Source organism: Rhinatrema bivittatum, chromosome 6 (genome assembly GCF_901001135.1).
Source record: "Rhinatrema bivittatum chromosome 6, aRhiBiv1.1, whole genome shotgun sequence".
Classification (NCBI taxonomy): Eukaryota; Metazoa; Chordata; class Amphibia; order Gymnophiona; family Rhinatrematidae; genus Rhinatrema; species Rhinatrema bivittatum.
The window spans coordinates 255,142,732-255,155,293 of NC_042620.1; the positions used below are offsets into that span (position 1 = coordinate 255,142,732).

Below are 12,562 nucleotides of genomic sequence, written 5' to 3' on the forward strand. Positions count from 1 at the left end.
AACTCTAACCTAAAGAGGAGTTAACCAGGGCTTTAATGGTAATGAGACTGAAGGGTCCATTACATATTATATGATTTTATGCATGTTTTAACTATAACCTGCCCTGAACCTTGGAGGGTGCAGGATTTAAATAAAATAAATAAATAAATAAATGAATAAATAATCAACTAAGAATTCAACAATATTAAGATGCAGACAGGACTCCAGCAGTGAGATGGGGGACCTTCCAGTCTTTTGCACCAAGTGCCAGTCGGTATAAAGTTGCATCTGTACGCTCGATGCAAAGAGTTCCTGGCTTTCAGAGAACAAGTTCAGATCTGCAATAGTGAGGCAGGCAGACAGGTATATAGCCAAGTCCTAACCGCAGTCTGGCAGCTGCCCTGCTACCTTGGAGGAAGAAGGCCACTTGGAAGGAAAGCATCACCTAGTTGTAGCAGAAAGTGATCCTATAGCTAGGACCTTCTTTCCAAGTGATGCTGTATCCTCTCGCATTGAGGATGGATCTCCAAGGGCTTGTGTCCAGGAGGGAAAGGTTAGGACAGCCGTAATAGTGGGTGATCCAATCATTAGGAATGTAGATAGCTGAATGGATGATGGATGTGAGGATCACTGGATAACTAGTCTGCTTGATGCGATGGTGGTGGACCTCATGCATCACATAGACAGTGCTGGGGAGGAGCTGGCTGTGTTGGTACATGTGGATATCAGTGACATGGGAAAGTGTGTGTTCCAGGGAGGTCCTGGAAGCCTAATTTAGGCACTTAGATAAAAAGTTAAAATCCAGAAGCATTCTCTGAAATGCTTCCCGTTTCACGTGCAGGACTCCAGATTCTCAATGCGTGGATGTGACAATGATGAAAGGAAGAGGGCTTTAGTTTTGATAGGAACTGAGAAACATTTTGGAGAAGGGGGAGCCTATTTCAAAAGGATGGGTTCCACCTTAACCAGGGTGGAACCAGACTGCTAACGCTAATGTTTAAAAAGGAGATAGAGCAACTTTTTAAACTAGGGGGTAAGCTGTCAGTCGCCAGGCAGGCAGCATATGGTTCAGAAGGAGGTATCTTCGAAGGATACTAACAAAACAGAGGAGTTAGAGCTTCCCAATAGAGAAATTCCAATAAAGAGAAAGTTCCTTTAAGATAAGAACAGATTTGAGTTAAAAGATTCCAAATTATCCCTGTCAACTGCTAGGAAAGTTGTATCTAAAAATAAAAAACAAACCATGAAATGTGTGTATATGCAAATGCCAGATGTCTAAAAGTTAAAATGGAAGAGGTAGAATGTATACAACTGAAGAGGTAGAAATAATTTGCATTTCAGAAACATAGTGGAAGGAGGATAACCAATGGGACTGTGCTATACCAGGTATAAATTATATCTCACTACCGGTAATAGGGTGGATCAACTGGGTGGGAGGGGGGAGTGGCACTATATGCTACAGATGGCATAGAGCCAAGCAAGATAAAGATATTGCAGTAGACTAAGGGGTCGATTTTAAAAGGAGCGCGCGTGCACATGTTATAAAATCTCATGGCCGTGTGCACATTCGCACTAGATTTTAAAATCTGCATGCGCATGTGCGGGCAGCTCGTGCGGGGGTGTGTGCGTGTGAATTTTAGCAAACTACGCACAGCAACGCAATCTGGCCTCCCTCTTAATTGGAGCAGACTGGGAGGGAACTTTCCTATCCCTAACCCTACCCTTCCTACTTCTTCCCCTCTCCTCCCCATCCCCTAATCTAACCCTAACTTACTGCTCCTTTGGAGCAGAAGCAACTTCTGCGCACCGGCTGGCTGCACGAGGCCGGGTCTGCTGTAAAATGCGCGTGGCGCATGCAAGGCCCGGCCACACATGTAAACCCTGAAATTTACGTGCTTGGGCCTTTGAAAATTTACCTGAATGTGTAGTGAGGATTCTTTATGCATAGAAATTTCATGCATGATGGGGAAAAGTATAGTGGTAAGGGTATTCTACCATCCAACTGGCCAAAATGAATAGATGGATGATGAAATACTAACAGTATTTAGGGAAGCTAACAAATGTGGCAGCACAGTAATAATAGGAGATTTCAATTACCCCACCAGTACTGACTGGGTAAATGTCACATTAGAACATGCTATAGAGGTGAAGTTTCTAGAAGAAATAAATTACTGCTTCACGGAGCAGTTGGTCCAGGAACCAACGAGAGGGGGAGCAATTTTAGACCTAATTCTTAATGGAATGAAGGATTTGATGTGAGAGGCAATGATAAAGGACCCACTTGGCAACAGTGGTAATAACATATCAGGACAGGAGCTACAATAGTCAGAAAATCAGCTAGTTACTTGGCTTAACCACATTAAAAATATATTGATTACAAGTAATTGGTTACTATTCTGCACTGATCCTGTGTGTATCTTAGATTCTTGAATAACTAATCTCCAGTAGTGAATGTTGCATCAAAGTTTGAACCAACCCCAATTTTAATGTAAACTTAATTATCCCCGAGCTATACCTTTTGCCACTTAACAAAAATTGCTGTGTCCAATAAACTACAAATGAAAACTGGATATAGATTAGAAATATTTGCTTTATTTTTCAGTGCTGGAATTGAAGGACTGAAGGAGGTCCTTAAATAAGAAGAATTAATTGTAAAACAAAACTACACTGAATTTTCCATGCAGATGATGATGAATTTATACGCCTCTTTTCCTAGTTTGTGGGAAGCCAATAATCGCGGACCGGATTGTGGGGGGACAGGATGCAAAGGACGGAGAGTGGCCATGGCAAGTCAGCATACAGATCGATGGCAACCACTTCTGTGGGGGTTCCTTGATCACTGACCAGTGGGTTGTGTCTGCAGCACACTGCTTTGCATCGTAAGTGTATGTGCATGTTGGGGGTTGGGGAGAGATGAAGTACAGGGAATGAGGTGATAACATGAACTTGATTTGTAATGATCATCTGACTCCTCTGTTGTTACAAGGACAGATCAGGGAATTTCCAGTCAGTACGGCTATACTACTTTTGCTGATCTATAGACTTTTTAATTTCGAAGCACATGGTTACTAGAGGAAGAATGTTCTAGTTAGAGCAGTGAGCTAAGAACTACGGAAGTCAGTGTCCAAATCCTGCTTTTCCTGTGACCTTGTGTAAGTAACTTTGTCCTCAATTACCTCAGGTACTAACTTAGGGATCTATTCACTAAGCCGTGGTATTGAACCACAGGGAAAAATCCTGAGGTACTTTTCCCTGTAGTTAGATAGCTTTCAAGTAAATGGTGATCAATTTTAAGGTAGTTTTAGCATCCGATAATATAGGAAAAAAAAAATCCTATATGTCATCTGCATTTATGCTATAAAGCAAATCAAAGCCTGAAAGCAATCCTCAGTTTGGATTGAGATATATATTGAAAAGAGTAGCTGAGAGCCAAGACCCCTGAGGAATCCCAGTAGAGAGTGGAAACCAGTCAGAAGTCTGGCAGTTATATCTGACATGTTGGAGTCATTCAGATAAACAGGACTGAAACCATGCCAGACCAGTCTCAGTAATCCCAATTTTCTACAACAGAGACAATATAACACAGTGATCTAAAGTGTGGAAAGCAGCTAAGAAATCAAGAAACACCAAGCTGAAATTGGTGGCAGCATCAAAACCTCATTGAAAAATGTCAATGGTGAAAATCTCTGTAACATCTTTTAAAGGAGCCATGTGGCCTCCAGGACCTCCTGGCTAGAGTGTAAAATTCCCTGGGGGTTTAGTGAGACCTCCTGTTTCACCCCCTCTCCGCCACTGCACCCTGAAGCCCAAGGTTTATAAATGTAACCCTTTCTTCAAAGATTGGTAATATCCTGAGGGTCCATAAAAAAAATGTATTTCTTGGGGCTAACTTCTCTACCACTTCCACAATCTTCTGGTCCTAAAGAGTGGATTCTTTTCTATTGGGAAAAACGCTGACCTTCAAGGCCCAGGCAGTGTAGTTAAATCCCTCCTGTGGTGTGGCACTGTACCCTCTCTGTAATAGTGCAGCAGAAACAAGCTGGACCCAGTTTGGGTGTTCAACAAAAACATTACTATGATTTTGCAGAATAAATAAAAGTCCAATCTAGTAGATAAGTCGTTCCACTGTACATCTGTGCTCACACTGGTGTAAGTACATTTTGGACTCTTCTATTCTTCCTCTGTGCTTGTGTCCCCTGTACAGGGTCCTGAGCTAGAGTTTGTCCTTCAGGGAGTGAGAGAAGAAGATATCCAGTTGGGCAGGGAAATCCCTATATGTGAGGGAGGATCCCCTTAGTGTCAAAATCGTACCTGAGGTCCACATGATTCCAGTTCATCCATAGCATGTTTCGTCCCCAGTCTGTGTCCTATGTCACAAAGGGTGCAGATCCTCCTGAGGTGACCTCTCTTGAGGAAAGGTCTGCTGCATGAAAGAACCAGGCTATTACAGCCCAGCTCCAGAGTGAGGAGGGATGGAACTAAACCTCCTCACAAACCAAAAGGGCAAAACACTTTCAAAATACCAAACAGGTCATCTTAGGTGATGAATCACTGCCATCTTTCCCATGACAGGGGAAGCACACAGGTCTTCTCACCCTCAGCCTCTGGATTCAAGTCTTGTCCTTCAACCAGCCTAGATCAGGGTCTCACCAAGGGTACAACCAAAACTCAAAAGCTTCTTAACAAAGGTCCTTGTTACCAATAGAGGGGATAGACCCTATCAGGCAAGGTATGTACTGGAAAACTTGATTCTTTCTTCCAAAATTAAGAGGATTAGAAAACTCATCTCCTCATTCTTCAAAATTCAAATCAAACTGTCCATAATCTCTAGACTTCTAAACCCCCTTTCTAGGCAAGAATTCAACACTTCAGCCATCCTCAGGGGAAGGTATAGATGGGATGGTATCTCTCTTCTTGCTATCTAACTAAGAGCTGGGATCTAGGGCCACCTAATGAAGACCAGAGGATCTCTACACAAACTAAAATGTAGCCCTGCCCCCTTCTTCCAGAAAGTCTTCTCCCCTCCTCTCCAGACCCCATCTTCCACTACCCCAACACCATCAAAATATTACTTTATTATCTACTCGTCCAGCAGTAGCAAGATCAACCCCTTAGGGTTCCTGCTGTGGCCTGCACCATTTTCAAAAGACCCCCAAAGGTATGCATGGGATTGGCCTGTAAACAATCCAAGGGAATAGTGCAGTTAGAACTAAGTAAATACTCACCATAATTATAAAAACTTGTGTGGACCTCTAATTGTCTCTGCACTATCCCCTTGGATTGTTTGCTTACTATGTGCAGAATTACTCTCCTTTCTGTTGTGGGATTGGCCTGTGCCATTTTGAAAATGGCATTGGCTGGAGCAGGAGCCTCAGGAGGTGCTCCTGCTGGATCACCAGGGTTATAAAGTGTTAGGGTGGTGGGACAAATGGTCTTGGGCGGGGGGAGGAGATGATTTTTTGGAGCAAGGGAGAAGGACTTGGATACTGGGGGCATGGCCTGTAACAGGGATACCTTCTTTTTATTTTTAAACCTTTGCTGCCTCAGGCAGGGGAGGTGGGAGAGGGGGTTGCAATCAACCTCAAGGGGTTTTTACCCTCAGGCCAGAGGGGTCTGAGGGCTGCATGGCCCTTTTAGTAAAGACCCCAGGAGCATCAGTCCACATACTAGTCTCCAATGCTCCCAGGTCAGAGAGGAAGTTGGTTACAGTACACCTTTTCAGGTATAGTTAGCATTCTATCAAATAATGTGGCTTGCCAATTTTGCTGCAACACATGTTGTTTGATTAATATATTAATGAGCTGATTTGCATGCACTTGCATAAGTTCAAATGCAAATCAGCTCATTTACATACCTGTGTTGAGCTAGGTTTGTGTATCTATAGATAACTCTGTTTACTACACAATAAATATAGAAACATGATGATAGAAAAAGATCATACAGCCTATCTTGTCTGTCCATCCATACCAACTACTCAGCTCTACAATCCTTACCACTCCTTCAGAGATCCCCTGTGTTTATCCCATGTTTTCTTGAATTGAGATATTGTCCTTGTCTCCAGCTCCTCTTCTGGAAGGCTGCTTCTTGCATCTACCACCCTCTCTGTAAATAAATATTTCCTTAGATTATTCCTGAGCCTCCGCCCTTTCACCTTATCCTTTGACCTCCCTCATTCCAGATCCTCCATTCCATTGAAAGAGGCCTGCCTCCTGTGCTTGTGATTTAACTACTCTGAACAATTTTGTGTTATCTGCAAATTTGATTATCTCACTCTTTGTATTTCTTTCCAGATCATTTATAAATATATTGAAAAGTAAGGGTCCCAAAACAGATCCCTGAGGCACTCCACTGCCCACTCCCTTCCACTGAGAAAATTGTCCATTTAATCCTACTCTCTGTTTCCTGTCTTTTAGCCAGTTTGCAATCCACGAAAGGACATTGCCCCCTATCTCATGACTTTTTACTTTTCCTAGAAGCCTCTCATGAGGAACTTTGTCAAATGCCTTCTGAAAATCCAAGTATACTACATCTACCGGTTCACCTTTATCCACATGTTTATTAACTCCTTCAAAAAAGTGAAGCAGATTTGTGAGGCAAGACTTGCCTTGGGTAAAGCCATGCTGACTTTGTTCCATTAAACCATGTCTTTCTATATGTTCGTGATTTTGATGTTTAGAACACTTTCCACTATTTTTCCTGGCACTGAAGTCAGGCTAACCGGTCTGTAGTTTCCCGGATCCCCCTTGGAGCCCTTTTTAAATATTGGGGTTACATTAGCTTTCCTCCAGTTTTCAGGTACAATGGATGATTTCAATGATAGGTTACAAATTTTTACCAATAGGTCTGAAATTTCATTTTTTAGTTCCTTCAGAACGCTGGGGTGTATACCATCCGGTCCAGGTGATTTACTACTCTTCAGTTTGTCAATCAGGTCTACCACATCTTCTAGGTTCACCGTGATTTGATTTAGTCCATCTGAATCATTACCCATGAAAACCTTCTCCAGTATGAGTACCTCCCCAACAACCTCTTCAGTACACACCGAAGCAAAGAAATCATTTAAATTTTCCGCGATGGCCTTATCTTCTCTAAGTGCCCCTTTAACCCCTCGATCATCTAACAGTCCAACTGACTCCTTCACAGGCTTTCTGCTTTGGATATATTTAAAAAAGATTTTACTGTGAGTTTTTGCCTCTATGGCCAACTTCTTTTCAAATTCTCTCTTAGCCTGTCTTATCAATGTCTTACATTTAACTTACCAACATTTATGCATTATCCTATTTTCTTCTGTTGGATCCTTCTTCCAATTTTTGAATGAAGATCTTTTGGCTAAAATAGCTTCTTTCACCTCCCTTTTTAACCATGCCGGTAATCATTTTGCCTTCTTTCCACCTTTCTTAATGTGTGGAATACATCTGGACAGTGCTTCTAGAATGGTATTTTTTAACAACCAATTGGTCCAACCAATTGGTGTTTCGGTTCCGAAAAAAACGATCTCGAAATCTTCAATTAGTCGAACGATAGTTATATCTAGAGTCAGATACTGTGGACGGTTGATTGATGGGAACTTCTTCATCTGAACCGGACGATGACTCATCCGATCTGGCAAAAGGTACTTTCCTTGGTCTCGTATTTTGGCGACGTTGCGATGGATAAATGGTGCCAGCAGCATAGTCCTTTTCGTCCCACTTGTACTTGGAGATTTTTGATTGCCGAATTTCGGCACGAAACATCTTATGGATTGATTGAACTCATGAAGTTTTTTATCATATCTTTTATCATATCTTTCCAGGCTTTCTGAGGATTGAAAAGATGTTTTAATGTCTTCACATGTATATTTGACGGTTTCTGCTAACTTGTTAGTAGTCTCCACAATAAGAAGCATTATGTCCAAAGAACACTTGTTTAAAATCGCAATCTACTTGTGCATGAAATCTTCATCATCACCATAAATTGATGGCTCCAAGTTCAAGCGTAATCCACGAGGGATCATCTCTGACTTGATATATTGCAACAGAGTGGACACATGAAACTCCGATCTGATGTATCGTTTATGGGTGTCTATCAAGGAAGTTCAAGATTTGGTGTCAGACGGAACCGGTTCATCTAAAAGCAAAGTGCCCTGCAGGGCTTGCGCCACCTGTTGGTCAGTGTAGCTGAATACGTTAGACCACATATTTCGGTGTCAAAGGAAATTTTGGTGAGATAGAAATAACTTGAATCAGAGATATGATTATACTCTCAAAAAAGCATTGCTGGGAGGATAATAGCCAAATGAACAATCAGCATGAAAATAAGCTAAAAACCCAGAAAAAATTAGCACAAGATACATCGTGTATTACAGAAATTTTTTTTCATTCAAAAAGACCTCATAGAAAGACATACTTTGTCTATGCTAATTAGCAAAGGCTCAGTGTATACCATTGGTGTAATCATAGGTCTTTTGGTTGATTTTTTAGTATGCTCAGTGAAATAATTAATTTGTCAAGCAGACAGGGGCCGGCCAATGGCACGGATACCCTGTCACATGGTAAGGGCAAAGGGGCATTGGTGCCATTTTTTTTTTAGCACAGCTGATGCCTGGGAACGGGAAATCGTCCCCCGAGGCCCCCCTGGACCACCAGGTAATGTTAAAAGGTTTTGGGGGGGTCGATTTAAAGGGTCGGGTGGGGTTTTTTTTAGCGGCGCGGGCCTCCCTAAAAAAAAAAATTAGCGATGTGAATTGAAATCGGAAACGATTCCAATTCACATATCTTAACGATCAGATTCCCCCCCCCCCCCAGCCGAACCTGATCGTTAAGACGATCTGGCACACGATTCACATCTCTATTAAACAGCATTTCCAAAACTTGTAATCCACCTAAAATCAGCTGCGGCACGGATTGAAAAAGGTGCCTGCTTATGAACCATCACCATCCGCTCTCCTGGAATCATTCAAACCTGCGGCTGCCTGAGTGTTCAGAAAGTTCTGTAGTTCGCCCACCACTGGGCGCCTGCACTCGCACCCTGGCTGGATGCACCATCACAACGCGGATCCCCATCTCGAACAATTTGGTGCACAAAGGGGCCAGACCCCGGCACTGGGCAGCCAGGGCAGCTGAGTAATCCTGGAAAACCAGGATTCTTTTATTATTATAAATCAGCGTTTTCCTGGAGCGTAAGGCCTGCAGTATTTCAGTCTTGTGAGTGAAATTAAAGATCTTTGCAATATCTACTCGGGGCTTACCCAATTGTGATCCCTTGGGCACCAGCCTGTGAGCATGTTCCACGCGGAGCGGGCCATGTGACTTAGAGAGGCCCTACTCCCGGGAGAGCCAGGATTCCAAAAAGGGAGCCAAGTCTTTATCCTCCAGAGATTCTCGTAAGTCTATAAATTGCAAATTGGAGCGCCACGATCGATTTTCTAGGTCATTGAGGCGGTCTGTGTTCTTAATGAGAGCTGCTTTCAACTGTGCTATTTCTTCCTGCGCGATCTGTAGGCCATCCTGCACATCAGAGATCTGCTGATCAATCTGCGTAAAGCGGGCTTCATAACCAGCAAACGAATCTGTTGCGCTCAGAGGTGGACCCTTGTCCTGGAGCAGGGGAAGATGGTCTCCTGGTAGGGACCAGGAAACACCTGCCCCCAGGGGGCAGAGCACTGGAGGAGACAGAAGCTGGGATGAGCTTCACCACTGGAAGCCCGAAGTCCCCCCCGGGTGGAGCCCATAATGACTCGGGCCGCTTGGACTTAGGTGGGCCTCACAGGGTCTCCTGTAGACTGGCGAGCCCACGGCCAGGGAAGGAGCGCGGTCAGGTTCAGAGCTGGAGGTCAGGTGTAGCAAGGAAGACCAGAACAGCATAGGCGATGACAAGGCAAGGGACAGATCCAGAATCAGAAGACGAAGTCAATCAGGCTAAGGTCAAATTCTAGGAATCAGTCCGAAAGTGGTCAACATAGCAAATTCGGGTTCCAGAGGTCAGGCGAGGTCACAGGCAGGCTGAGGTCAGAAGGCAGGCAGCAGGCAGAGTGGTCAAGGAACAAGCTGAGGTCAGAAGGCAGGCAGCAGGCAGAGTAGTAGAGTAGCAGACTGAGGTCAGTACCAGAGAGACAGTCCGAAGGTACTACCTCGGGAGACAGACAGACAAACACAGGAACAGAAGGATGCTGGAACAGGTGGATGCAGGAACAAGGCTGGAACAGTAGGATTCTGAAATAAAACTGGAACAAGACTGTAACGAGGCTAGAACAAGGCTTAGAACGCAGTGACAATCTAGTAGAATAAACCCGATTGCCAAGGCAAGGAAGTGCAGACAGGAACTTCCATAAGTAGTTCTTTCAATCAGGACGAGCCACGGAGCTAGGACTTGCCCCTGGCCCTACAAGAGGTCGGGCGGTCCGCACGCGTGCGCTAGAGGCATGGCCAACACCACGGACGATGCCGGATTCCGGCAAGAGGCCTGGTGTGCAGTAGAAGGCCCGGAAACCGTCACCGCGGGATGCTGGGGCCTGGAAAAACTTGCGGCTGCAGCTGGGGAGGCCGACCCGGGACTTGCTGAGGAGTCAGAGAGGTGAGCAGGCCCGTGCGCTGGTCAGACGCGGACGGGGCGCGCAACAGAATCTGCTAACTCATTTAGCTTGGCTGAGATTTTCTTCAGCTCATATTCTAGTGCCCCCACCACTGCAGCTTTAATGTCCGCGGCCGCATGACTTACTTCAGCGGGGCCGCCATCTTCCTCAGGCATCGGGTCGGCACTTCGAGCCATTTCTTTTTCCTTCTCTTTTTTCGCCATCCTTGAGGCCATTTGTGCCATGATTAATAAAGTTCACCAGTTGCAGAGAATTAAAAGGCAGCATCGCAGATGGGGCTGGATTCACAAGAAGGGGGCCCGGGAGGGGAGCTCACGTCCGCTCTCCTCAGTGCATCACGTGATCTCCTCCTGCTATTTTTTATTCCGTTTCCATTTTCAATCTCCTGACTACTTTTTCAACTTCTCTTAGTTTTTCCAGATGATATTGCCTATCTTCCTCTTTCCTAGCAATCTCTTGTAGTTTATGAATACTAACCTTTTTTTTTACTTTCCTTTCCAGCTACGTCTTTAGACGGGGGGGGGGGGGGGTTTAGATAGGGCCGGGGGGGGGGTTAGGGAGGGGAAGGTGGGGGGAGGGAGAAGGAAAGTTCCCTCCGAGGCCGCTCCAATTTCGGAGCGGCCTCGGAGGGAACAGGCAACGCGCACCGGGCTCGGCGCGCGCAGGTTGCACAAATGTGCACCCCCTTGCGCGCGCCGACCCCGGATTTTATAAGATACGCATGGCTACGCGCGTATCTTATAAAATCCAGCGTACTTTTGTTCGCGCCTGGTGCGCGAACAAAAGTACGCCCTCGCGCAAATTTATAAAATCTACCCCTTAGATTGTAACCTCTCTGGGGTAGAATGAAGTACCTGAATTGTAACTTGCCTTGAGCATGGGTTTGGAAAGATGAGTAAGTTCTAGTCCCAAGTGGGAATGCAATTCCTCAAGTCAGTGCTTGGATAGGGATCTGAATCCTTGAAACCTTAGACACTATCTTCTTGAAGTAACATACTACTGAAACTAAGGAGTATATTTTCAAAGAGCTATGCATGTAAAAATTAAATTATGCACGTGCTATTTTACAAGCATCAAACATAAGCGCATATTTTTCTTTCGCATTAACATACACACACGTAAAAAGGGGTGGTCTAGGGGTGTTCTGGGACAGGGCCAATATTTGTACACGTAAGTTGCTATTTTAAAAGACATTTACTCATGTAAATTTGCAAACGCACTCGTGTAATTCTATACCTGCGAATTATCTTGCATAAGTGATAATAAACACATTTATTGTGTTCTTTTGGCAGGGTGGGAGGTCCTAGTAAGCTGTGGGGAGTTCAGGCTGAAGAGCCAATAAGGTCTCGATGACCAAGAGAAGAACTAGGTGGAGTAATTGGTAAAACTGATAATTTCGATTCTGTGCACGTTTTAAAATACACCAACTTTCGAGCATAAAATATATGTGCGTGCATTCTTAAAATAGGTAGGAAAAGTACATGCATTCAATGCAATGACTCCTTTTCAATGCATTGAATGTATTCACCCGTAAACATACACACACACATATGTTGCAGGGTAAAGATATTACATATTTTATAAAACTCTCTTATCTGATACGCATGGATTATAAAATGCTATCATAAATCTGTGCACAGCCGTATAAGTGAACATATGCCGCCATGCACAGTTGTTTGGAAGTTATCCTTCCTATAAATGATGGCAGATAAAGAACAAAATGGCTTCCAGTTTTCCAAGCAAGGCATAGGCATCAGAATGGGATGGGCCACAGGGGCCATTGCCCAACCAAAATCTGGCCCTTTCCACAGAATTGTATGGGAGGTCCAGGGCTGGGTCAGTCTGGCAGCAGTTGTTTGGTGGTAGAGGAAAAAGAAGAGAGCAGCGTTGCATCAGACCTGGCCTCTTCCTCTGCTGCTCTGCGCTTGACTACTGCTTTGAACCACAAGGTACACTGTACATATGTAAGGTTCAAAGAGCAGAAGAAGAGGGCAATGATGTGACCCAAGGCAC

The 12,562-nt window shown here is 44.3% G+C and overlaps 1 protein-coding gene across 1 annotated transcript in view; it reads left to right on the top strand.

Moving 5' to 3' along the window:
* Nucleotides 1-12,562, top strand: part of LOC115094689 (transmembrane protease serine 9-like) — a 77,478-nt gene that overhangs the window by 11,174 nt on the left and 53,742 nt on the right. Inside the window, exon 3 of the mRNA XM_029607940.1 lies at nt 2,696-2,858. Within this exon, the coding sequence (XP_029463800.1) occupies nt 2,696-2,858 (163 nt within the window). The remainder of the gene's footprint in view (nt 1-2,695; nt 2,859-12,562) is intronic.